This window comes from Mesoplodon densirostris, chromosome X (assembly GCF_025265405.1).
Source record: "Mesoplodon densirostris isolate mMesDen1 chromosome X, mMesDen1 primary haplotype, whole genome shotgun sequence".
In the NCBI taxonomy this organism is placed as follows: domain Eukaryota; kingdom Metazoa; phylum Chordata; class Mammalia; order Artiodactyla; family Ziphiidae; genus Mesoplodon; species Mesoplodon densirostris.
The window spans coordinates 20,740,834-20,768,809 of NC_082681.1; the positions used below are offsets into that span (position 1 = coordinate 20,740,834).

Genomic DNA, 27,976 nt, shown 5'->3' on the forward strand with positions numbered 1-27,976 from the left:
CATTTGCTACTGTTTAAATTACAGCCAAACCCTCTGATAGAATTCTAGATTGTTCAAGTAGCAGAAGAGGTGAGGGCAGTGGTCATTCCTTATTATTCTCTATATTCCCAGAGTGCTTAGCACTGTGCCTTGCACCTTGGGTCATTCATATAAACCAGCTGAATGAATGGAAATTAGCCTATGGCCCATTCCTAGGCTGTTGCCTGTGGTACCTTTTCAGAGACAATGGAATGTACTGTACAGATAGAACTTGGTTGGAAGCTGAGTGACCTTGAGTGAGTGATTTCAATAAATATCTTGGGAGTAGAAGCAGGGTCTCTGACACTGTACTGTTTTTTTCCATGCAGACTTACCCCCCCCCCTAGTCCATTCTCACCAATATGCCTTCCAGTGTGTTCCCATTGTCATCAAGTCCAAACTCCCCATAGGGTCTTCTATGGCCTACCATGCCAACTCCAACACCCGGGTGTCCCCATCTCCTCCCCACCTCTGCCCTGGGCTAGAGCCAAATGCTGTTAGTCTCTGCTCCCCTGCCATCCAAGGCCAGACTCTTAGATGCCTCAATGCTTCTCCCTTGAACACCCAACTCTCCCCTATTCTTGGCGAGTGAACTTCTACTCATCCTTTATTTAGTTCTTGCGTCATCTCCAGGAATCTTCCCCTATTTCTGCATTCAGAGTGCAGCATTCCCTTTCCTGCGCTCACACAGCATCCTGTACGTCTATACGTAGCACGTGCAACACTGTGTTGAAACACATTGCTTAGATGTCTGTGTCCCTTGAGAAAATGTGATTTTTTTGAGGGTGGGGACCAGATCTTGCTCATTTCTGAGTCCATGGTGCCTAGCACAGAGCCTGGTCAGAGTAGCTTGGCCCATTTAATGATGTCTAAACTGCCCTGAGGAGTTTTAATGGGTGAGACCACAGCAAGAGTGCAGTAAGGGTGTTCTCTCTTAGTTGGGGGAGAAGTCAGAGGGAAAGTCTAGCATTTCTGGGGCCTCCCAATCTCCTTATAAGGAGGAGTTTTACTTCCTGGAGCATTAGGATAATAGTCAAACGTCACTGTTGCCTGGCTTCGCCCCACTTGCCACCCCTCCACTCTATTTCCACTCTGTCGCACAACTCCACTCCCCACTATAAAGTTTGGTTTTCTTTTTTCCTGAACCTGGGCCATAGCAGTGAAATCCTGGAATCCTAACCACTAGGCCACCAGGAAACTCCCTAAGGCCTGGTTTTCTGTGAGTAAGATGCAGGGGCAATAACTAACTTTAAAATCTGATCAGATATTTCAAGATCTACCAGGAGACCTCACCCATCCTGCCAAACAGCAGCCTCTCAGATGGACTGGTTGTCTTATAGAATGATGGGGGAAACTGGGTCTTTCCATGAGTCAAGGTCAGTTACTACCTTAAAAGTGGTAAGATCATGCTTTCAGGAAATAGGGTTTTATTACTTTCCATCATGTAATAACAGTAAGAAAGTGTTGCCCAAAGAGATTGGGTTCACCTCTTTGAATGAATGTAAGGAAATAAAGTGAAACAATCAGGTTACTATAAGCAAAGGATTCCAAGTGGGTGCTCTAAAGACATTTGGTCTCTTTAGTAGGGCTAGTGTATGATTAACACACATTTAATATGATTTTGACTTGCAGATCTCTTTTCATAGATGTTCCAAAGCAGCAGTATCCAGTAGAACTTTCTGAGATGATGGATATATTCTATATTTGCATTGTCCAATATGATAGTCACTAGCACAAAAATAAATAAATAAATTTAATTTAATTTAAAAATTTTTAATTTTTCTTTATATGTATAACTGATTCACTTTGCTGTACAGCAGAAACTAACACAACATTGCAAATCAACTATGCTCCAATAAAAAAAATTTAAATAAAAAATAATTTTCTTAATTCCAATGAACTTCTTTTTAAATAGCTATAGTTACCTAGCGGTTAGCATATTGGACAGTACAATTCCAAAGTAAATCTCAGTCCAATGAAGGCCCCAATCACCTTGCCACCTATAGATCAAGATCAGTTTGTCTCTGGCAAACTTTCTTTTAACAAAGCAATTATTATTATTATTATTTTTTGGCCACACCACACAGCTTATGGGATCTTAGTTCCCTGACCAGGGATTGAACCCGGGCCCCAGCAGTGAAAGCGCCAAGTCCTAACCACAGGACCACCAGGGAATTCCTGCAACAAAGCAATTTTTAGAAAAATTACTATAAACACTTTCCTGAAAAGGGAAAAAAAAATCATTATTCCTAATCTTAGGATTTTTACAACTACTGATACATTTTGGTACATATTTTTCCCATTTTGCCCAGCTTGCTCATTAGGACCTTGGGCCTTTTGGCAGTCAGAAGGCCTTTGCAGGGCAACAATAGCCATGTGCTCTTCAGTGGACCCCAGGGACCCCAGGGTCAGCCATGGCTGGTTACCCATAGCCTCACATGAGTGCTTCCGGAGGGGTGAGCAGAGGTGCTGAGGCTGTTCACTGTGGAAGCAGCAACCATCATGGCATCCCAGTTTTGACTCCCCAGGTGGCAAGGTCTTCTGTGTGTTCCAGACTCATGTTCTGTCCTACCTTTTAACTTCTAGAAACTCTCCTCCAGAGGTAAATTCTGGAATACTGGAGCTGGAAAGATCCCTAGCAATGAGCTAGTCCAACCTGCTTAGAATGTAGATGAAGAGCGACACAGGGCCAGAGACTGAAGGAGATTGGATCCCTGACTCTTGACTCCCAGTCCAGTGCTCCCTTCCCCTCAATCACCAGTCTTTTCAGCAGCTTCCCAAGTCCAGTGACCAGGGCTTCCTCCTCCTCCTGGTACTGTCATACCACAGCTGCTGAGAGGGACCGAGGCAGGAGAGGGACCGAATGTGATACACTTCTCCTCTCCCAGATCTTCTCTGTTTCATTTGCTCAGCAAAGTAGGAGCAAGTGCCCATTACTACATCTGGCTTCTGTCCTTTGGGAAGCCCCAGATAGCGAGGCTACCATTGCCTCTCCTCCATGCCTGCCACCATTGTGAAATAAGGTCCTGGTCGCCTGTTCCCACCATCCCCTTCTCTCCGGGCCTTCTCAGAATGGCCTGGTTGAAACCTGAGCCCGGTTCTTTCCCACACAGGAAAGAAAGGTTCCCACAGTGGAGGCCACCTCTTTAAAGGCTCCCATGGCACACAGGAGGGAGGCCACATTCCTCTAAGGAGGCAATCCTGGCCCCAGGTTGGGGAATTTGCCCACATGCTCCAGCCTGTTAGGGGGAAGCCCTCCAGCTAGGGTACACATTCACGACTCGCTCTACGCCCTCTTAGTTCCTCTAAGAGCCCTGGCCATCACGGGGTCTCCATAACTTGGAAGTCGGGACCCTATTGCTACTTTCCAAATCCCCTAGCCCCATTTGCTCCCAGTAAATTTAAACAACTGCATGAGTGCGTCTAAACTCCCCTTTGTGCTATAATTAGGCTGGAACAAGGCTCACCCCAGGACAGAAATACTGTATGCAGCGGGTTATAGCCTGCCGCTGGTCCCCACAGTAGGGAAGGAGCGACCTTTTGAATAGGAGGATTAACACATTAGCACATAGATTCCTGCTTCCGGGGAGGGTTGAATTCTAGGATAAGAGCTCCAGCTTGTAGAAAGGGGGGAGGGGAAGGAGGAAGCCGGCACACTAAAGACTGTGTGTTCCCGGGGTACCTGGGGAGTCGACACAGGAAGAGACCCACAGGACCAATCAGAGGTGCAGAGCCACTCCAGACCGTCCCCGGTTCAGGGTTGCGCCAGAGACTGCAGAAACCCAGGAAGGAAAAGCCTCTCCTGCCATCGCCTCTTTATTCTTCCCTGTCAGGTAGTGTTGGCGCAGCTGGCAGGCTGCAGCAAAGCCCAGGAAACAGGAGCACTGAAGCCAGCCTCACAGTAGTACCCGGAGAGGCAGCTGCGTGGCCTTGGGCAGGTGCCGGCACTTCTCCGGGCCTCTGTTTCTTCATGCTCACAATAGGGGATATTAACATTCATCTCAGGAGGTTGTTAGGAAGATTACATGACATAACATAAGAAAGCACCTAGAAATGAATAAGTAACACCTAGCAGGCCCTCAACAAATGATGAGGCCTCACGCTCCAACATCCTCTCTGCCACCCACGTTGGCAAGAATTTCCTCAGCAGATTCCCCACTGATTCTTGTCTTTGACTCTGTCTCCAGCTATGCCCCAAGACAGTTGTCCCATGACTGTCCCCTCTCCTTGCCCATTTAGTATAGGGGGCAGAGTAGGAGTGATTGTGGCCACCCTCCTAGTTCTCCTTCAAAGGGCTCAGCCCTGGAACACGGTTGGCCCAAGCTGGTGATCAGCTCCGCCCTGCTACTCTTCACAGGAACTCATGGAAAGGAAGCTCTGGATGTCCTCAAGGGCCAGAAGGGAGGTGATGGTGCCTGGGAGGGGACCCTTAGGGTCTCTGTAACCACTCATGAAAATGCATTGAAGTGGGCTCCGAGACAGCAACAGAGGAAGTCAACAATCAAGGGGCGAGGTGACAGGTTCATTTAAAAGAGAGCAAGAGAAGTTGGGACATAACCAGCTTTCGACCCCCCCCAAGAAAGATGAAAAAGAAGAGGAAAAAACTTAAAAAAAAACAACCTGAAAAACTTTTAAAAACCAAAGAGAACCTGACAATAATAAACTCTTTCTCAAATCTAACAAAAACAGCCAAGAAACTCAGGGAAATGTCTGGGTTGTTGAGTCCCTAAAATAATGAAAAGCTTTTCTTTACCTCTAGGGTAAGATTTGAAGGGGGCAGGGAGGGAGACGCAGGAGGGAAGAGAAATGGGAACATGTGTATATGTATAACTGATTCACTTTGTTATAAAGCAGAAACTAACACACCATTGTAAAGCAATTATACTCCAATAAACATGTTAAAGAAAAAAAAGATTTGAAGGGGGCAGAAGATGTTTCACACCCCAAACCTGCTGGACAACTACAACTCTGCAGCTTAGATACGAGGCAGGGTGCAAAGCAACATGAAGGTTGGCAGTGAAGCGCCCCTTGCCCTGCAACAGATTTGCCTTCCCCAGAACAGCACAGGGCCAGTTCATTTTCATGGCTTCTGCTTGCCCTGTTTAGTTGAAGATTGACAGATGAGGCCAGAAGACAACTCACTGAACGTCTATAAGTCTCAGTTTCCTCATCTGTAAACTGGGGGTGGGTGACAATACCTGACCTGCCTTCACCCCAGTGGGACACTGGCATCTGAGTTTTCATTTGAGATCTTAACATTCATTGAGCGCACATGTTCCTGGGGTGTGCTGAGTCTTTGCTCCTTTGAGTCCAAGAAATGAAATCCTTTGTAAATTATAAATTAATACCCACCCCCCAAATTATTATTATTGAAAGTAGCACTCCAAATTCTTGAATGCTTTCTTTAAAATGAATGTTCATTTAAGGGCTGAATACACTTAAAACTTAGATGGAACTCAAGATACAGGCTCTAGGACTTCCCTGGTGGCGCAATGGTTAAGAATCTGCCTGCCAATGCAGGGGACACGGGTTCGAGCCCTGGTCCAGGAAGATCCTACATGCCGCAGACCAACTAAGCCGGTGCGCCACAACTACTGAGCCTGCGCTCTAGAGCCCGTGAGCCACAACTACTGAGCCCGCATGCCACAGCTATGGAAGCCCAAGTACCTAGAGTCCCTGCTCCGCAGCAAGAGAAGCCACCGCAATGAGAAGGCCACGCACCACAACGAAGAGTAGCCCCCACTCACTGCAATTAGAGAAAGCCCACGTGCAGCAACAAAGACCCAACACAGCCAAAAAATTAATTAATTAATTAGTTAAGTTTAAAAAAATTAAAAGAAGGCTACACAGAGCCTAAAGGGTGTCTTAGGGCCTGATTGTCATCTTGTTCTGTCTAGCAGAGCTAATATTAAAAAAATATATATATAGGCTCTAAATCTGCCTCTCCAAGTGCACCTCTCCAGGTTGAGTCTATCAGGCCTGAATGGCTGAATTCTGCTTTGTGAACAGCCACTCTTTCAGAGAATGATGATTTGTGTAGGGTCAAAGGTCAAGAATGCTAACTTCATGTTTTTACTCTTAGAGTACCTTTAGGGGACTGGCAAACTACTGAAAAATGGTTTGGAGTTTGTAAACGTCTTGTATTTACTTGCCAAGTTTGCTTGCTGGCAGCTCTTCCTTGGGGCAGAAGAATGTACTTGCCTTGGAGAGTGACTAAACAGGTGGGATGTTACAGCCAGAGGGCCTGCCTGGCACCCAGGAAGCCCAATAACAGAAGGAAGGCCCAACACCTGGAGTGCCCAACTCCCCGAGGGTCAAAGCGGAGCATCTCAACTCACCCCAGGAAGTACTTGGTCTGGAGCCACGTCCCCTCCAGGAGACAGGCTTGGGGGACCCCACTTAGATTTCTAAGGGAAGAAATCCCCATTGTACCAGCTGGCATTGGCATTGGCCCTGGACCTAACAGCCACCAAGGTCAGGATGCTAGGATCTCATATTTAGTCACTTTGAATTATGGGTGGTTAGGGCTTTGGTTTTGCAAATTTGGGCAGAGAAGCAGGATTCATGGTTAGGAGGGCTAAATCAGAAACTTAAACACTTACCCACATGGAGAACTCATTACCTTAGCAGGCAACCCATCTAGATTTTAACAGCTCTAGTGTGTTAGAAGTCTCTTCCTTATATAGCATTGAAACCTTTATCCTTGTAATTTCCACCCTTTGTTCCCAGTTTCTCCCTCAGAAACCACATGGATTAAACCTGCTCTCTTCCCACCAAGAGACCTTAGGAACATTGTTCCTAGACTCTCAGATTTGGCTGGGCATTGGCTATAGTGATACGCAGTTGGTTAGATAGATGCCTTTCCATCCTTATGATTCTTTGTGGGAAGGAAATTGCTCCTAAAGGGAGACATGACAGTTCCTAAGTCACATAGTATCTCAGTGGTTCCACTAGGAATCCTTCCTGACTCCAGGTATGCTCTCCTTTGCCCTCTCTCCCAAGAACAAAAAGGCTCCCCTGAATTTCTGTTATCAACCAGAATGTTGTGCTTTGGCTAATACGATCAATAACTCCTTAGCCAACAGAAGCAAACATCACACAAAACCCTTTACTGTGGTGGGAGTAGTAGCAACCAGAAATGTTTACAGTATTAAATATACCTTAAAAGGCCAGGCTGGGCTTCCCTGGTGGCGCAGCGGTTGAGAGTCCACCTGCCGATGCAGGGGACATGGGTTCGTGCCCCGGTCCGGGAGGATCCCACATGCCGTGGAGCGGCTGGGCCTGTGAGCCATGGCCACTGAGCCTGCGCATCCGGAGCCTGTGCTCCGCAACGGGAGAGGCCACAACAGTGAGAGGCCTGCGTACTGCAAAAAAAAAAAAAAAAAAAAAAAAAAAAAAAGTCAGGCTTTTCAAAATTGACATCCCCATCCTCCCACCCCCACCTCCCCTTCCCCACTCTCCCTTTGGCTTCTAGCACTTTTAATAGGCAATTTGGGGGGACTTCCTTGGTAGCCAGTGGTTAAGAATCCGCCTGCCAATGCAGGGGACACGGGTTCGAGCCCTGGTCCGGGAAGATCCCACATGCGACAGAGCAGCTAAGCCCGTGCTGCACAACTACTGAGTCTGCGCTCTAGAGCCTGTGTGCCACAACTACTGAAGCCCGCATGCCTAGAGCCCGTGCTCCACAACAAGAGAAGCCAGCGCAATGAGAAGCCTGCACACCGCACCGAAGAGTAGCCCCCGCTCACAGCAACTAGAGAAAGCTCGCACGCAGCAACGGAGACCCAACACAGCCAAAAGTAAATAAATAAATAAATTTATTATTTTTTTAAATGGGCAATTTGGGGACTTCCCTGGTGGTCCAGTGGTTAAGACCCTGCACTTCCACTGTAGGGGGTGCAGGTTCGATCCCCGGTTGGGGAACTAAGATTCTGCATGCCGTGCGGCGCAGCCAAAATTTTTTAAAAAATAAATAAAATTTAATTAAAACAAAACAGGCAGTTTGCTGTCAGAGACTCAATTCCACAGAAGGTAGTCTGGGCCTATGTTGGAGAGGTAATTATATCCAATCTCCTGAAGGAGATGACTGAGCCATCGCCCTGTGCCACCTTCCCACACCCCCATCTGCTCACAGGCAGGCTTTCTGGACCGAACTGCCCTTGGCAAGCTTGCACTTTGTGGTTTCTTTTGCACTGTCTGAGCCAGCCAGCCAGCCGGCCAGGGTCACCAGTTAATGCCACTTAACACTACTTAAGCTGGGCTTCTAACTAGCCTGTTGACCAAGTCCCCAAGGTCAGACAGTCAGCAACTTCTATTGATCCTCTGCCCTTTGCTGAGTACTGTTCTAGTTGCCTGGAGAGGGAGAGGGAAACAAAAGAAATAAAAGCCAGGGCCCTTGTCTTCGATGGGTTTACAGGCCCAATTAGTGACTCTCCTGAGAAAAGACTTAAGGACACTTAGAAAACAACACACAAGTGGGTATAATAGGGAGGGGAGTGAGCCAAGGGGAGATTCTAAGTTCCTTGAGGGAAGGGCTCTGCCTTTGTGTCCCCCCAGGAAGGACCTCTCCACTTCCTCATTAACCTTTTGTTTGGAGCAATTAAACAGACCGCGAGGCTGGCCGGCCTCCCTTTCTCTGGTCTCAGTCTCAGTGATCAAGTTGACAACTCTGGGGACTTCATTGGCTTCAGATGGGGGTATTTCAATATCTTGCTGAGATGGCTGAATAGGCCTTTGATGTCAAGTATATCCATTCGGATCTCAGCATTCCATCAAGGAGAGGAATGATAAAGCTTTCCTCTGGAGTGTCTTCCCCTACTGTCTCCTGCTTTATAATAATAAAAGCAGCTGCTAATAACCGAATACCTACCCTATGCCAGACACTTGACATATGTTATTTCATTTAATACAATAGAAAGGATTATTATTAAGTTAAATGAAAACAGTACTATCAGTATTTTATTTGTTCAGAAACATTAATCTGCAAAAACAAGAAGGCCTGGGTCCAACCTGCAGTTCTTCTGCAAGATGGTGAAAAATAAATCTGAAGAGGACACAGGAAAAAAACACCAAAGGAATAAAAAGTTCTGAACATACAGATGAGATCCAACTATAAAACACACCATCACAGCCACATCTTCCCACAGCAAAATGCTGGCGAAAACTCTAGGAAGTGTTACATTGATGAAAGTAATATTTAGATCAACAGAAATTGACATAGATCATGTTTTTTGAAATGGATTGAAAAAATCGATATGGCACATTGACGTAAAACATGAAGGGAGCTAATATTTGTCATCGGTATATTGTGTTCAAGCTTCACAACCACTCTTTGAGGAATGCCCTATTCTTATTCCCATTTTTCAGATGAGGAAACTGAAGATTAGAAAGAGTAAATATCTTTCCTGAGATCACATATGAGCAAAACGGCAGAGCAAGGCTTCAGACACAAGTTTACCTAATTCCAAATCTAGGATTCTTCCCTCTACATCATGTTGCCCTCTATCAGTGAATGAGTTAACCCAGACAATGAGACAACAGAGGAAAAAACTCGGTTACATCCATCCAGCCCCAGGCAAAGTGCTGAGCTGCCCTCTACCTCCCTGTGGACCTGAGGAAGAGCCCCCAGCCCTGAACTGCAGTCAGAGGGATTGCCCATCTCTGAGCCTCACCCCACTGAAAGGCAAGTGATTGATTGTCCAGGCTTGGGCGGCGCTGAAAAGGCAGCCTTGTCCCAGGAAAGACGCCCGGGCTCACTGGGGCCTCAGTGTGGGCCAGGCCCGCCCTTCCTCCAGTCCCTGTGCCCCCTGCAGCCACTACCACTAGCCACAAACAAGGGCAAGGAGGCCCACTCCTCCCTGTTGGGTCTGGCAAGCACTTCCTGCCTGTCAGGCTGGTTCATCTCTGTGCCAGGTGCCCAGCTGGGCTGGTGGCCTCTCTCTGGACACCTGTAGCCACCTGTGTGGGTGGTCTGGTCCCGGACCAGGGCCCTGGGGAACAGGCAGCCTTCCTGGGACGGAATGGATGGATATGAGCCCAGGAGGCAGCTACGCAGGATGGTGTGGCCAGGACAGCGGGGCACCGTCTATATTGTTCCCCCTTATGCATAATGGGTCATAATTATAATACTTGGAACGCATGTGGGACCTGCTTTCCAGAAGCACAAAGCCCAATAGAGTACTTCAGTTTCCCAGTCAGTCTCTCACACACAGAGGCACGCACACACACTTTAAAGAGCAGGCCAAAAAGTGTTATAAATAAAATTCTAGAACATGAGCGGGAGGAATAACCAGGAAAATTTCACTGTAAGCGATGAAAATGCACCAACTCCTTGTAGGATGGCTTTGCTCCAGCAGCCCACAATTGTGCTGTTAATCAGAAAGCAGGCGAGATCTATATTGTTGCTTTGCTCAGGCTTTTTCTCCTTCTCCTTGTCAATACACGTTAGAGACGGTGTAAATACCATTGGTTTTCAGGGTAAAGCTAGCAGTAAGAGAAAGAAGACAGTCCTCATTGGTACAGTGACAGAACATAACCCTATGGGTTTCACTGACTTTGCAGAGCATCCTTTCCTCCCAGCCGCTCCGGGCTCCAGGCTGCCAGCCCCACGGGTTTAGCTCACTTGCTCCACTCTTCCCCCAGGCGCCAACGTCCTCCACACTCCTTTCTCTGCCCATCCCCAGAGGTTCCTCATCCTCTAGGCCTTTGTTCAAGGTATTCTCTTCATCTGACACACTCTCCGCCTTCCTCCTACCTCTTTGGGGTCTCTCTGGTGTGGATAACACCCCTTGCCTGGACCCAGTCCCAGAAGGCCCAGCCATCTGACCCCTCCTCTGACCATGAGGACCACTGGCTATCTGGATCTAACACACGCTGCCTGCTTTGTGAGTTAACAGTTCGGTCCCCACTAAAAGTGGATGCGCCCGCAGGCCAGGCCGGGGCTGTGGCTTATTCCCTCTTCATAATACGTCCTTGATACGTGACTTTTTCCAAAACTTGAAAAGCAAAGGAGTTGTCCAGGGTATGGTCCCTATTTTGATGGCTTTCGTCAAAACGTAATTTACTCAGTGGCTGCGTACATGATTCATAACTGTCGTGACAATTCCTCTATCACTTCATTCTTCTCTTATTCGCACAACCTCTCCTCTCCCCCACCCCGGCCTTTGGCTCAGTGTTTGTGATGGGCCAATAATTCACATTTTTCAGGCCAAGGTAGTATTTTCAAAAATAACACAGGAGCCAACTCCATAGCGCTAGAACTTCTTTCAGTTCTTATATTGTACAAGCCCAGGAAATACACACGGAGGTTGCTAGGAAGTAGAGAGATTTTTTTCTTTGGGCCTCCACAAATTAGAAATAAAAGAACCCATGGGAAAAGACGGGTTCTGCAAGGCTCAGAAGAGCTCTTAGAGAATCTGCTAAATAATATTTTTGTCTGCTGTTTGTAAATGTGACTCACTTTGAAACCATCTGTCATGCAGTCCTTTGGAGAGAGCTGAGAAGTATTTAAATCTGTGAAAATGAGTATATTTTGGTATATACCAAAGCAGTGTTTTAATGGGCCCCTGCTGCACGTTGTCCAGTGCATTCTTTGAAATGTGAATTTATCCAATTGTCAAGTAACATTTACAATGGAGTTGAAAGAAGGGACTGGGCAAGGAATGGTGAGGCCACGGTGCAGTCTGTAGCTGTGTTTCTTCACGGAATGGGCAGAGAGGCTGCAATGCAGGTGGGAGAGCCATGTTTCCTCAGGGGTCTGGGGTGGAGTTAGAGATTTTGCTGCTCTTCCTGCCGTTTAGGGAAGCAGCCTTCCCCAGGTTGGGGGAGGACTCTAGCCAGCTGCTCCTCATTTCCTAGTAAAGGGCTAGCTTTGTGCAGGCAGAATTGGGCATGATGACAGCTTAGCACTTCAACCTTTATAACATTTCTGTTTTCACTGCTGTTTAAATTACTGGCAGGAGCAGCAGCAGCTGCGGTAAAAAATTTGAAAATCATCAAAAAGGGCTTCTTCATGTAGAGTGGTGAATGTAGATGCAGAGAAAAACTCCTTTCTCCCAACACCCCAAAGACTAATTCCTGGTGTTTCACATGTGCGGTGGTGGGTCACCAATTGTCTCGGGGGGACATGCCTTGTTTGCCAAGTAAAATTGTAAATTTCTTGAGGGTCAGGATCTTGTCTGGGGCAAAAATCAAGCATCAGACCTGGAAGGAACTCCAGAGCCCAAATATCAGAGATGAGAAAATTGAAGTCAAGAAAGTGGGAAGTGGCAAAGTTAGGACTCATCAGAGGCCTTCAGATTCATGGCCCAATGGCTTCTTTCTATACCATTCTCCAAAATCTGCCAAATACAGACTACTCAACTACTGTGCCACAGAGGACAGCAGGCTAGAAACTTCTTTTATAATACCTGGACACAATCCATGATAAAGAAAGTATGTCAATACCCAAAAGAATTGGAAACTGGTACTCAAATACATGTACATGCATGTTCATAGCAGAGGATGAATGGATTAACAAATTGCCGTATATATACACAATGAATATACTTATAATGATTTCTTTATGCATCTCCTAGGTTATTTCCTTAGGATAAATTCCTGGGCATGCAAAAAATGGAAACAACCCAAATCAACTGATAAATGGATAAACAAAATGTGTATATTCATATAATGGAATATTATCCAGCCATAAAAAGGAATGAAGTACTGATACATGCTATAGTATGCATGAACCTCAAAAAAATTATGCCAAATGAAATGAGCCAGACAAAAGGACCAATATTGTATGATCCCACTTATATGAAATGTCCAGAATAGGAAGGTTAATAGAGAGAGGAACGGGGAAAGGAGGAGTTATTACTTAATGGGTGTAGAGTTTCTTTTTGGGGTGATGAAAAGGTTTGGACATAATTAGAGGTGGTCGTTGTACAACCCTGTGAATGTACCAAATGCCATGCAATTGTTCACTTTAAGATGGTTAATTTTATGTTATGTGAATTCCAAGTCAATTAAAAAAAAAAAGAAGGAAAAACAGCATGTCAGCATCTTAGCTCATAGGGCTAGGCCGTATCTGACTGCTGGCTGCCCCAGCATCCCACATGGTCTCACTGGGACACAAAGAGTGTTATAAGACCAGCCTGGCAGACAAGAGCAGGGCTTTAGTATCAGAATCAGGCACAGTTCTCAGCTCTGCTACTGGTCATCTGGGTGCCCTCGGGCAAGTGATTTAATCTCCCTGAGCCTCAGTTTCCTCAGTTTCCTGTAAAATGGGGATTCAGACCCTACCTCACGGAGTTGCCACAAAGATTAAATAACATATAGCAGGTGCTCAAAAGGTGGTAAATAATATTTTTAGGGAAGGTGTATAGATGAGAAGAAATCAATAAATAGTAGCTGTTATCAAGGGTAGGGCAGCAACCTCTTCCACCAGCCTGAAAGAAACAACAAAGGAGCCAAATGAGTACTGGACCTTAAAAGTGCAACATCTAACAGTATTCAGCTCAGGGGATGTGACTGTCACACCCTATTACCTTGAAGCAGTTGGACAGCCAGGAACTCAGGTTCTCCTGCCTATTAAAGATAGACTATGCTCCTCAATAGAATTTGTAGCTTGTACTCTTTTATTTTATTTTATTTTGTTTTGGCTGCATTGGGCCTTAGTTGCAGCATGCAGGATCTTCGTTGAGGCACGTGGGATCTTTCGTTGCGGCTCGCAGGCTTCTATCTAGTTGTGGCGTGAGGGTTTTATCTTCTCTAGTTGTGACATGCGGGTTTTCTCTTCTCTAGTTGTGGCGCACAGGCTCCAGGGTGCATGGGCTTTGTAGCTGTGGCGCGTGGGCTCTGTAGTTGTGGCGCGCGGGTTCCAGAGTTAGTCCCTGACTAGGGATCCAACCCACATCCCCTGCATTGGAATGCGGATTCTTTACCACTGGACCACCAGGGAAGTCTCCCTGTAGCTTGTACTGTTGACTTTCTCCCTAGTTTCCAACCAAGTTCTCACTTATGTAGTTTCTACCTGGTTTTCCACTTTCAGCTCTATAGTTGGTAATGCCGCCATTTCAGCCCTGGGATGCTTGTGTCTGTACAGTCACTTATTCTTCATCCTCAGATCTCCCTCCAGGACTTGGTTCATTCATGTTTCCAGCTTGTCAGCTTCTGAGCATCCTAGGCAGGCCTTGCCTGGACAACTCAGCGTTGCATTCTAATCATCACCCACACCCATGCCCACCTGAGAGCCCTGAGGTGCGAGATTTCCAGAGTAGCTGCTTGGTAAATGCTTGAGAATAATGCAAGAAGAAAGAAGACTTCTGTTTAAGTGAGCCAAGGTATAATGTAACTAACAGACTGGGAGCATTAGGGAGGAAAGAAAAAAGCAAGTAAGGAAAATGAGAGCTTCTCTTCACCAGGACAGTGATGCTCACTTTAAAAATATATGTTTATTCAAACTTACCAAACAGGAAAGGGGGGGAAGGGATAAATTAGGAGTTTGGGATTAGCGGATACAAACTACTATATATAAAATAGATAACCAGCAAGGACCTACTGTATAGCACAGGGAACTTTATTCAATATCCTGTAATAACCTGTAATGGAAAAGAATCTGAAAAAGAGTATATATATATATATATGTGTATATATATATATATATATATATATATATACACACACACATATATATGTATAACTGAATCACTTTGCTGTATACCTGAAACTAACACATTGTGAATTAACTACACTTCAATAAATATATATATGTTTATTGTTTTCGAGACTGTAAAAATCACAAGTTTTTACTGTAAAATACAGAAAAGTTTCCAAATTTTATGTGTACACACACACACACACACACACACATACACACACACCCTTCAACCCTTCCACTGAAAAAAATTATAGTTGTGGTTTCTTGTATTCCCTTCTTTTGTATAGCATACATACATTAAAGTGCATGAATCTGCAATGTATAGACTGATGAATTTTTACATACGTACACACTCATATAATCACCACGAGGTGGTTACAAGATATAGAACATTCTAACACCCCAGAAGGTTTTCTTGAATTCCTTTTTTCATAAATATTGTCTAACACCAGCAAATTTTAAAAATCATATCATTTGTACATATTTATTAAAGGTGGACAACGTGACACGAATCTATACTTCAAAGGAAATAAAGTTAGAAGTCAGAGACATGAGAGCATTTAAATCGGAAATTTGACTTAGGAAAACAAATTTCTCTTGATGCATTTTGTGGCTGCCTCCTTACCTTGCCCCTGAGAAGTCAGGGCAGAGCAGGCAGGGTTCTCTTCGAGGTGGTGGAAGTGGAAGAGTGGGGAAGAGCCTCTTTCTCATTTCTGCCAACTTGTGTGCATCCTGCCCCTTCCGCCCAAGCCACGTGCATGCTGTGTACTTGGAAAATTAAGAAAATGGCAGTTTGAATGCTGGAAAGTCAGTCTGGGTAAGGGAAACTCGTGTATGTCAGCAGAGAGGGACATGGGCAAGGCCAAACCCCTGTGCTGCGTGTGCAGCCTGGATTCCGCGAGAGGCTCGGAATGTGTGTCCAGGTTTAATGGTTTCCTTGCTCATTTGAATGTGTTATTGTTCCAGCGGCAGCAAGAGCAGCCGTTCTGTAGACATTACCCATCACTGGTTAGAAAATGACAATGTCAAACTATGTCTGACCCTGACTCCCTTCAGCTCTTTTTATCTGTGGTATCTCTTTGGAATAAAAAGGCCTGCTCCCTGCTGGGTCTTCTTAAAAATGCACATTGTCTCTTCACATAAAAGCAGGGATGATGGTGCTAGGGAAAAAGAAGAAAAAGAAGAGGAGGAGGAGATGGGGGGTGGGGGGCAGGGGGCAGGGGGGGGAATAAATAAATAAAAGAAAAGGCATTCATTCAGACTTCTTAGGTTTGAAGTGCAAGTCCAAAAACCTGTTGGGCTAAATTGGCACTTCATTAAGAATTTCCTTTAAAATATTCTGGTGCTTTCTAAAGGGGGCTTGGTTCCGTGGTAGCTCAGTATCCTGATGCTCACAGAGGAACTGGTTTCAGAATGTTCAGGGCCAGTATTGGGGAGGGTGCCCTTCAGCTTCTTGGAGCCCTGCAAGTGTGAAGCTGCCACCAGACGGCTTGTCTGTTTTTCTATACAAAGCAGAGAACAAATATAAAATGCACTAGGCAGTGCCACGTGTCCCTGGGTGTCCTTTGCCACCTTGAGCCACAGTGTGCCCGATACCTAGGAGCCTGTGTTCTCAGGTAAAATCCTGAGCAGAAGCAGCCAGGTTGGACAAACACCATTAATATGGCCACTGTTCTAGTCAGAACCCATGTTTTGCCTCTGACAGTCTTTCCCTGGCTTGAAATTTCAAACAAAAAAGGAAAGGTCAGGTTTGAGGTGGACTGACTAGACAAATGCCAAGGTCCCTTCCAGATCTCATATTCTAGTAGCCTCTACTCAGACCATGCTTGGTTTCCTGCCTCCATGCTACCTTTTTGCCTGTGCGATTTTCTCATCAGCTAGGCAAGATGGGGAAGAGTTACATAAACAATTTTGAAATATGAATGTTCCAGAAGCGCCTTCCCAATCTAAATGCCAAACACTTAGTACTTTTATTTAATCAGAAGGATATGAAGAAATAATTTTCTTTTCATCAATGAACCATTTATGTCCACTGGGTAAATTACAGAAGGAACTCTCTCCCAATTATATTGAAACACACATTTTATATCTAAAGCTGTAGGGCAAATTACAGTCAACAGCTAGAGTTTTGCCATCACATGGAAGTGTACCCACTGAAAAGTGGGTTTTCTTTTCCCATTAATTAGAAATCCTCTCTATAAATCAGACTATAAATAAGAGCTTAGGTGTACAGAAGACCAAGACCAGAGACAAAAGATCTCTTCCCATACCACCTTTGGTTTTTGTTCTCCTACAAGCATGAGACATGAGTCGGAATTTTTACAAACTACATACTTCATGAAACTTTTGCCCCAGTAATAAAGTATGAGAAAATATCCATACCAGTAGATATGTGATTATTGCATAAAAATGTCCACGTTACTCTCTGGGCCTCAGTTATCTCATCAGGAAAATGGGGATAATAAGAAACACCTTCCCTGTAGTGACAGAGCCATATTGTATGAAAGTAACTCAGATCCCTCTCTGCTCTACAACTTGGATAATTCAATGCTAATTATGGACCAATACAGAGGTAATTCATGTATCCCAATACTAAATTATCAGACCAATTTATTATCCCGCTAAATAGCATTTAATGCTGACAGGGCTGGATCTGCACCAACTGTGAAGTAGATGGAATTTATAATAACCATAATAACAATAGTATTGGCTCATGTTGATTGAGCCCCAAATTTTAGGCTCCATGAGAGAAGAGACATTGTTTTATTCATGAATATATTCCCAAAGCCTGAAAGAGTATTGATCTTCTAAATATGTGTTGAATGAAGGAATGAGTGAATGTATAAATAAATGGATGCTTTGTACCAGGCTGTATGGTAAGTGCTTTCCGATTATTTCAATGAATAGATATTTTCTCCTCCATGCTTGGTGCTGAGGGCACATAAAGGAATTTGACATGCTCCAGGCCAAGAGGAATGCTTTTCATATGTTTTCTCTTGTAATCTTCACAGTGTAGTCATGACACATGAGAAAAGGGAGGCTCAGGGAGGGTAAGTTACTTATCTAGGGACACACAGACAGGAAGTAGCAGAGCCAGGATTCAGCTCTTGGTCTGCCTGACCCTATAGCCTCACCTCTTTCACTGGGCAACACTACCTTTCTTCTGTCTGTCTTGTATTTATTTTCTGCTCTTCATAAAGAATCCCCAGATGAGGAATCATTGGGACTTTATCACTTGGTTGAGAAGACTGCCATGGCCTAACTTGCCTATTTTCAGTCCGTCCTATGCCTCCTCACTTCCTCACTTCATTCTTTCGAATGCACTACTTGTATCTTTTCACTCTCTGCTTACAAATCTTCAGTGTTGATAGGATCAAGATGGCACCGTCCTCCCAGGGTAATGTGCCCCCCTTATCCAGCACTGTATTTCATGATAGTCACCCGGATGAACCTGTACTTGGTCAAGATGGTGTCTTCACTGGCCTCATAATCCCCAATCCTCTCTACCTAGTGATTCTTCCCCATCCTTCATGGTCCAAAAGGAGACCTACCTTCTCCACTCCTTTACACATCAGCCTTGCACTGTCTTCGAAGTTTTCCTGGGCATATTCTGGGGTTGGAACATAGTGAGAAGTGACTACATCATTGAACTTGGACTCAGAGGACCTCAATTTAAGACTCCGAGCCAGTTTCCTTACCCGTAAGTTATGGAAAATAATACATGCTTCACAGATAATACATGTGGAAGCAATACCTAAACTCTGCTGCACTAAACAAATGTGTTATTATTGTGAGATTGTCTTCCTATGGAATTCTTTTTTCACCAAAGAGTGTGACACTTGGAAATCATGCTATAGGAAGATTGATTCTGTGACAGTCCCTGGGTGGATGGATGGAGGGAGAGGTTGGAGTTCTGTTAGGTGTTGGCTCTACAGTCCAGACAAAAGGTAACAGAACTTGGACAAAGGTTGATGGCTGTTGAGTGGAAAGGAAGACTCAGTCCAAGTTTTTAATACAGAAAGAGGGAGTGTGGCACCTATGGCCTGGGGAAAACAGGGGGCAACCCTCGCACAAACAGGAAAGTATGGTGGCTAGGTACCTGGAGTTGGTGATTAAAGCTGTAAGCACAGATGAGCTCTCTGAGAGCGAAGGAAAAGTAAGGCAAGCTTCAGGCACTAGAGAAAGAATACTGAAGGGAGGTCAGGAGTAAGGAGACAGGAGCAGACCACACACATCAACTTCTTCAAAGTGGCTGATCCTTCAATTACTGGTACTTCTGTAAATTTCCAGAGGGACCAAGAGGAGAGGGGCCACCATGAAACAAACAGCAAATTGGGATGAGTGTCCTGATGGACGTGCATTGCCTTCTGCTTTCTTTGCCAGCGTCTCTCTCCATGTAGATATGGATCTTACCTCCCCAGGCAAGGTGCCAGCTCCTCAAAGGCCTCTGGTCTTTCAAGTTTCTAGGGCCTTCGCAGAATCAACTTTTGTTCACAGGAAGTGGTCAGAAGACACTACTTGCTTGGTTGCTTGAAAAAGAGAGGTGTGGAGCGAGGGAGGAAAGTTACTTGGTGAAATCTAGGCTGAAGACAGGCTGAGTTTGTCCAAGAAACTTTTAAGAGTTCTGAAGTAGTAACTAATTTAAAAATCAGGGGATTTCAGGGAGTTCCCTGTTGGTCTAGCAGTTAGGATTTGGTGCTTTCACTGCAGTGGCTCGGGTTCAATCCCTGGTTGGGGAGCTGAGATCCCACAAGTTGTGCTGCCGGGCCAAGAAAACCCAAAAAAATCAGGAGATTTCAGATACAATTCTAGGTCTTTGTTTTCCCCTGGGAAACTGCCCGTCAGGTGAACCTGTACCCTTGCAGGCAACAGGCATTTACACAAAAAGCCTAAAAAACCTTTTGGAGGCTGGGGGTCGAGGAATCCTCAGAGAAATCAGGACCTCTGCTAAGGCGCAAATGTGGTAGTCATTTTATAAAGACAGTGCTCTGGAGGCCTAGAAGCAGGAGCCATGAGCTCTGCTTGGGGGGGATCTATGAAGGTTTTCCAAGAAGAGGTACTATCTCAGCTGAGTTTTGATGGATGAGTATGAAGCACTTGTCCAAAGAATGGAGGGGAATGAAAAGGTATTCCCAGCAGGGGCAGGGTGAGGATGCAGGCATGATGAAGAATGATACAGGGTTGGGGAGGCCCAGTGCGAAACTTGGTAATGTAGACTATGGCCCAATAGCAAAGATCCAGAGCTGCTGAATGACTTGGCAATTGACCTGGAAAGCAATAGGGTTCCATGGGGGAGAGGGGCAGGGTTAAACAGGGTAGGGACATTGTTCAAGTGATGCCAAAGGCTCACTCTGATGGCTGTGGGAGGGTTGGGTATGGTAGGGGGAGAGACTAGAGGCCCACAAGACCTATCCTAAGGGAGGAAGCCACATCCTACTCTTTGTCCATCTATTTGGCAACCAAAGCAGCTTCCCAGCAGGCCAGGAGAAGGGCCCCCAAAGCTGAGAGAATGGACCTAACTCAAGTAATTATTAAGGACAGCAGCAGTGAGTACATACTTTGTTCCCTCTGCCCGCCAGCGAACATACATTTCTCCAGTACTGCATCAGGAGAAATGCCTCACCTGGGAAGACCAACTATACCACAAATACAGTAAACCGTGAACTCCTTTTGGCTTGTATATCTCCCCTCTCTCTAGGGCTGGGCAGCATCTGGCACATAGTAGGTGCTCAATGAACATTTATTAATCTGAAATAGGGACACTCATATGGGATTCAGTCAAAGGCCTTACATTTTTTTCAGTCTTGGTTCAGCCACTCAAGAGCTCTGTGGCTGTGGACAAGCCACATAACTTCAGTGAGACTCAGTTTGTTGATCTATTTATCATCATTATTATTATTTATCTATTTTTGGCCACGCCGCATGTCATGTGGGATCCTAGTTCCCTGACCAGGGATCGAACCCGCACCCCCTGCATTGGAAGCATGGAGTCTTAACCACTGGACCACCAAGGAAGTCCCTGCTGATCTATTTTAAAAATCAGTATGGGAGTGTGCCTGGAAGCACTTTGCAAACTCTAAAGTACTATATGACCAAAAGTGGTGTATCCATAAAATGGAATATTATTCAGCCATAAAAAGGAAGTGCTGACACATGCCACCACGTGGATAGGTCTTAAAAACCTGATGCTAAGTGAAAGGAGCGAGACACAAAAGGCCACATGTGACATGATTCCTTTTATATGAAATGTCCAGAATTGGCAAATCTATAGAGGCAGAAAGCAGATTAGTGGTTGCCAGGGGTTGGGGAGAGAAGGGAATGGACTTAGTGTTTTCTTTTGAGATGCTGCAAATATTCTGGAACTAGATAGCGGCGATGGTTGTACACCATGGTGAATGTACTAAATGCCACCAAGTTGTACACTTTTTTTTTTTGACCGCACTGGGCAGCTTGCGAGATCCTGTTTCCCTGACCAGGGATCGAACCCAGACCCTGGGAGTGAAAGCGCAAGCCCTAACCACTGGACCACCAGGGCATTCCCCGTTAATGTATTTTATCACAGTTTTTAAAAAGCCCCCCAAAAGGGCTATATGAAGGTTAATCATCCTGAGAAGTTGTTGATTCTTGCACTCTCCCTGCAGACCCCAATCCATTTTTTGGCATTCAGAGAACTTACAGAGTAGATGCACCTCTACTAAGGAGCACAGGAAAACTGGAATGGGAGTGAGGGGAGGGAAGGAGGAGCTTCGGGCCATCAGAAAAGGAAAGCTGGATGGTATTTGTTTCGTAGATTGCCAGTTGTTCTCCCTGTTTGTATTTAAATGAAAGGAGGCTTTGAAGTGGGAGCCGCCTCTGAGCAGGGCTTGGGGTTCCTGGCTTGTGTGGTAAAGTTCAGACTTGTCCAGATCCGTTTCTAGCCAGAGGTTACTGTTTCTGGTGGAAAAGGGCTTAAGTTTTGGTTAATAATACACGAACAGGAAGAGCCGAGTAAACTGGGGGGCAAGGAATGAGTTCCCCCTGGACTTGGTATGAAAGGAAGATTTCTCTGATTTGGGCTTCATAGTTTGGGAGTATCTTTTTCTCGCTTACAGTGGCTGGGTTTCATTTTATTATTAATGTTGGTTGCATCTCAGATCGTATTCTTTTTGGTAAAGAACATCTTTGAATAAATGCATCAATCAATGAAAGTTAAAAGGGCTCTGGGCTAAGCCCTAGCAATGCCTTGAGGACCTGACGGTTATCAGTTTAAGGGAAACCTGGACCATTTGAAAGTCCCTCGAAAATGGCAGGAAATTCATCTGTAGTTGAGTTTGCATATTTAGAAAGACTCCTCTCCTAGCTGCAGAGTTAAATGTTATGCCAACCCACCGAAACTGGACATTTAAGTCCCACTTATAGATGGGTCACAGTCTGTCTGTTTCTGCTGATGATCTCCAAGAGTTAATAAAATGTAGAAGAGTCTGCAGTGGGCTTTCAAAACAACAGCGAGCTACTTTCTACAGTTCCTCACAGCCAACCATGTCAACGAGGTTCCAAACAACAGTGGAGGAAGTCTCAACAAACCCCATGAGGGCGATAATTGTAATGATGGTTCATATCTTCACCCTATGTAATTTTATGGGAATCGAGAGTCTAGCCAAATAATAAGTTCCAGCCACTTTTATCTGCCCAGTTCCCAGCACATTCCCAAGGTGTCTGAGGCGCTTCTCACCCTAACCTCTTACAGCAGATTTGTAACAATAACAACCATAATGACAAGTTCTCAATCGGCACAGTTCCCTTCATTAAAGGAGCCCTAGAAGCTTCAAAAACACTCATTAATGGAATGTGACAAAGCTTAGGAGGTGGGAAGACTCACCCGTTTCCAGTTTTCAGGTGGCTAAGTGGAGACAGGGTCCCAGAGAGGTGTGAGACTCTGTTAAGAGGCTGAAGGGCAGAGGGGAAGGGGGTTCCTGGGCTACCTTTATTCCATGTGACCTGGGAGTCAAGTCCCGGGTTCTGGACACCCCGCCCCGCGCCAGCTACATGCTATCAGCAAGTCGCTTCTCTTCTCTGGGCCCCAGTTTCCCTTCGTGAAGAAGGAGGGTTTGGGCCAGAAGGTTTCCAAGGTCAACCCTGAATTTGCTCTGCGGTTGGCAGGGCGGCGATTCTCCCGCTTCAGGGTTTGATTAGACCTGTAGCAGAACCAGACTGGGGGCCGGGGGCGGGCTGAGAATGCCTGCCAGGTTTCCGAACAGGTCGGTGCTCCATGAGCACCGTCTGACGGAAAGCAGGTCTGAGGAGGCCAGGTGAGGCTCTAGGGCCAGGTCGGAGTCCCAAGTCCCTCTGGTGCCCGCATCAAACAATGAGATTAATGCCAGCGCTTTCCACTCCTAGCCCAGGAGCTGGGCGGTTACGAGCGAGCGTCCTCCAGGCTGCGGGGCTGTAGCAGCGGCGGAGGGGTGCTGGTGGTTAGCTATCGAGGCCGGAGGGCTCCGTCCAGCTTTGGCCCGCGGGCAGCGGGTCAGGTGGCCGCGCGCAGAAGGCCTAGGACTCGGACGTAGGTTTCAAGTCCCCAGCCTCTCGGTCCCCTGGGACTTGGGCCCTTCACCCCGGAGAAGTCAGCCTGTCCTCCCCGGGTGGGGGGCGGCGGGCAGGCTCCCCGCCTCCCGGGAGGAGGGAAGGAGGGAGGAGTCCCGCGGGGCGTGTCGCGCGAGGGCGTGTCGCGCGAGGGAGCGTCGCGCGCCCGGTGCGGGCCCCCTAGGAAGTGGATTTGGACGCTCCAGATCCAACCCCGCTTCCAGGTTTTCTCCCGTCCCGGCCCTGCTTGCTCCCGCCTGTCTCCGGCCCCCCCGCAGCCCGCCCCCTCCCCCTGAGTGCCGCCCGCTGGGCCAAGTTTGTCGAGCGTCGCCGCGCACGCCGGCCAGTCAATCAGCGGCAGAGCTGAAGAGGGCACAGCCGTGCGGCCGAGGGCAGAGCGAGCCGAGCCGAGTCGAGCTAGCAAGGCGGACCAGCGCCGGGCAGCCCGAGCCGCGCGCCGCGAGCGCCCGCCGCCGCCCCTCACGCCCTCCTCGGCCCCCGCGGCGCCTGCCACCTTCCTCTCCTTCCCCGCGCCCCTGTCCCGCCTCCGGTCAGCCCGCCCCGATTGCTGCCCCCGCGGAGCCGGGAGGTCACCGGCCCGCGCCTCCGCTCCCCTGGGCCGCGCACCGCCTCCACGCCCTCCTCCTCCTCCTCGGGCTGGGCGCCTGGCACCGGGGACCGTTGCCTGACGCGCGAGGCCCAGCTCCACTTTTCGCCCCGCGTCTCCTCCTCCTGCTTTCCTCCTCCTCCTCCAACTCCTCCAACTCCCCTCGCCCTCAGACTCCGCTCGCGAGCCCCCGACTCCGCGCCCGCCCGCCACTTTCCGTCCCGCCCCGAAGGTGGGAGCGCATCCGCCCCGGCCGGCACCATGGCACGGTTCGTCTTGCCCGCGCTGCTCTGCACCCTGGCCGCGATCAGCGCCGCGCTGCTGGCTGCCGAGCTCAAGTCGAAAAGTTGCTCGGAAGTGCGACGTCTCTACGTGTCCAAAGGCTTCGACAAGAACGATGCCCCCACGCACGAGATCAACGGTAGGTGAGAGCCCCCGGGAGGCGAGCGCAGAGACTGGAGAAGGGGCCGCAGAAGCCCCCTCGCCCTGCCGCCCCCCGCGCCGGACGCAGGTAGCCGAGACGGAGAAATGGGCAGGCGCGCCAGAGCGAGCCCCGACGCAGAGCGTTCCCTGCGGACGCGGGGGCCCCGGGTGCGCAGCAGGCGGAGGGGCGCCCCCGAGTTACCCGGCGGCACTCCCGCGCTCTGCTTCCTTCCCCCCCGCCTCCCGCGGTCTCCCTGGTCCCAGGAAGCCCCAGAGGACTCTGGCCCGCAAAGTGCGTGTCACCGGCTCCCTCGCCTTTTCCGGGTTGAACTCCTTACTGGGCTCCCAGCTTTGTTGTGTGGGTGACGAGAGGTCGGGTAGGGTGGAGGTTGCCAGGTTCTGGGGGGCGCAAAACGTGGAACGTGATGTTTCATTGATGTTCTTTAAAAACCGACTCCCCGCCTCTCTTCCACCGCTGACACGGATTAGGAGTTTTAGTAGCTACAGCGGCTTTAGAAGTGGCCTTTAAAAAGCAAACGACTCTCCACTCCTCCAAACCCTGAGTTTTGGGGACTCTCCTGCTTTCCGGAACGTGTTGGACGAGAAGGGTATTTTCCCCCCTTTTCTTTTTTTCTCACCTCATTTTAAGGGTTAATTGTACTTTAAATTACAAACCTTTGAAAGGACTGATTACTGGAAGCCTTAACCTCAGTTTGGAGATGGTCATGCAAATAGAGCCCGCTTAGCCTGTGAAAAAGTTCACCGGGTTTCGGCGCTGGGGGTGCGTGGGGTGTTTGTGAAAGCCCTTCTTGGAGCGCTGGGGAGGCAGCTTTGCGGCGGGTGCCCTTCGCCCCTCCTCGCCAGGCTGGCGGAGGTGGCCGGGCCGATCCCCTCTGGGTGGCACTCATTCGCAGAGGCCAACTGTTGCGCGCAGTCCCGCGGGCCGCGCTGGGGCCAGCGGCCCCGCAGGTAGCCTTTTCGCCCCGAGGGCTCGGAAGGAACCACGAATCTAGCTGGCTGATGGCCAGCTTAACCTAACGGAGAAGTGAGCGATTAGAGCCCCGGGGGCCAAGCCTCCATTCCGAACCTTTCATGGAAGTGAGCAGAGCGCGCCTTTGCCTCGCGGTGTTGGTCACCCGGGTGGGGCGGGCAGGGGGCCGGCAGCCAGCAAAGGAAATAGTGTAATTTCAACCAGGCGCTTCCAAAGGCTTAGGAAGACTTGGGGGTCATTTTTTTGGGAAGGGCTATTAATAACCTTGGAGATTAAGTGCAGTCATCAATTACATAAAAATTACAAAGGTAATTGAGGGAAGTTGCTGGGCACTTTTCGAGTGTGACCGGCATCCATCTAGAAATAGAACCTAAGAAATGGTTGGAGCAGCCTAGGACCCCACGCACCTTGGGAGTTATCAAGTAACTCGCACGTTACTGATTAGAGACTGTTTGTCCTTGAGCTGCTTGTCTTTTGGGGAGCTCACGTCTGTCTTCACAGCGGCACGATTTTATTGGCTGTAGAGCCCTAAGAAGCCCTCTTTCTTTTCCCTCTCCCTTCCGCCCCGCTCGAAAAAGTAAAGTTGAGCCAGTAGCCACTGAAGCTTGAGGGCTCCACAGGTCAGACCTGGGGTCTTTGTGCCCTGCACGGTTTGGGCCCGGGGCCCAGCGGAGATGATTGGCTTGAAGGTTACAGTTGTCATTCGCACATTTTGAAGGGATAGATGCAACGATGCACTTAATGGGAACGTGACAAGTTTTCATCTTCTGCTCATGCAAAACAATATGTGCCTTTGAGGTGGACTGGAGGTGTTCGGGGAGTGGGCTGTGAAATTGCCCTCCCCACTTTCTCCAACTTTGTTCTGTGCAGGCTTGCAAGGGCAGGACATCTTCCCCCGCCAGCATCTCATGAAAAAGGAAGTTTGAAGGGTGCCCAAAGATAGTGCTAGGTGTTCCCTTTGATTGTCATGGTCCCCAGAAAACACCTGAGGAATGTTTTTGCATAAATATTTCTCTGGACATATTCCCCCTAAAGATAAGAGCGTTATTAGTGACCAGCAGCAGGAAATGGAAGCTAATGTGCTCACACCCAAAACATTTTATTCTTTTTGTCTTGTCCTTCATCTCCCTCCCAGGGCTGCTGCTTTTATTTCCCCTTTTGAATGACCTACTGGACTGCATTCTCCCGAGGAACAAAGGAAGTGCCTTTTTAGCTGGAATCCTTGGAAGACCACCAAGGACTTTAGCTCATGCAGTGCAATTTCGCACCACTTTCAACAATAACAAAAATGCATGACTGAATGGCTCAAAAATGTGGAGTGTTAGAGGCATTCATTTGAGTCTAGGACACTGTCACAACACAGACAGACCCAAGTAAATACCTTTAGACGGCCAGTATAGAAATGGGGTAATCTTTACCATCACCCTGGCCTCTCCAGATGCATACATTGTCATTGTCTTCCCTGGGCTCCACTCAGATAATTTTGGTCATTTGGGAGAGCATAGTCAGTGTAGCGACTTGAATGAATTAATTGCCGGGCACTTTCCTTGGTTGGGGGTGTGTGCATATGCTTTCTTAAGTGCAAAAAGTCCAGGATTGTTTTCCAGGCAAAGGGTCACAGTGTCTGGGTGCCTAGCCCCAAGTTTAAGGTTTGATTCTTGATGGTCTTGCACTTGCCTTCTAGAGGTTTGAAGAGGCTTTGAGAATACTCCACGTTCTTAAGGACTCTCAGTCTTTTTAGATCATAATTAAGATAATTTGATGTGCTCACAAGGGTGTCAGGGAGTACAGCACGATAACAGGGCTCCGACCTAGGTCCTGCATTGCCTATCCACTTGACCCCTGAACTTAACCACATAATGGGTAGCCCAGATGCCATGATCAAAAGGGATCTTTAACACAAAGGATGGGTTTTTGTTCAGCTTTCAATGGGCATATCTTTTGGAGCACCTACGATATTCTGTGCTCAGCATCATGGGGGCAGCAAGAAGGACGGGAGGGCCTCTGCCACCAGGACCTTCCCAGGTAATAGGGAGATAAGCCTTGTACACACACGACTGGAATACAACATGGTGTGTGATAAGGACCATATGAGTGGTACAGATGAGGAGAAAGGCGTACCCGGGGAGTTCAAGGGAGAAGGGATTTGGGACTAGGGTATTAACTTACTAATGGTAGTTCAATAGTAAAAAAAAAAAACGTATTTATGACAAGAAATTGTAAAATCTTACCATTCACATTGCACCTCCCTCCATAAGGACAGGATAAAGGATATGCAACAATTGGCATTTATTACTAATCTGATCTTTGCTTGAAATTGTCTTGAAGAGTAAGGCAGTTGGTTAGAAACCTACTTCACCTTGCCAAAGGTCCCTTCCACAGTGACATCGAATGATAGATACCAAGGAGAACTTTGCATCACAGGTGTGATTTGGGAGTTTTAATTTTCCTGTTCCCATTTACGCTCATGACCAGTGCACCTGTGAGTGTGCACACATGCTCATATGTGTACCTCTGAGGGAATCACATGAGCTATGTTAGGATTACATGGAAAACGTGTGCTGGAGAAGTAGGAATACTTTCTGATACTGCGTTGATTAGTCCATGTAAGACACACAGCCCATGTCTTCAAGAATTGTATTCCCTCTTACCTACTTTAAGTAGATGGGTTGGATTTTGCAGAGAACTTGTGATTTTTCTCACCTGTCAGTATAGAAATTGTCCCAAGTAGTACAGG

The 27,976-nt window shown here is 47.4% G+C and overlaps 1 protein-coding gene across 2 annotated transcripts in view; it reads left to right on the forward strand.

Annotated features, from left to right (window-relative positions):
• Nucleotides 1-23,997: 23,997 nt before the first annotated feature.
• GPC4 (glypican 4) overlaps nucleotides 23,998-27,976 on the forward strand; it is a 110,176-nt gene continuing 106,197 nt past the window's right edge. For both annotated transcript variants that reach the window (XM_060087445.1, XM_060087446.1), the window contains exon 1: nucleotides 23,998-24,246. In XM_060087445.1, the coding sequence (XP_059943428.1) occupies nucleotides 24,087-24,246 (160 nt within the window). In that variant the 5' untranslated portion in view covers nucleotides 23,998-24,086. The remainder of the gene's footprint in view (nucleotides 24,247-27,976) is intronic.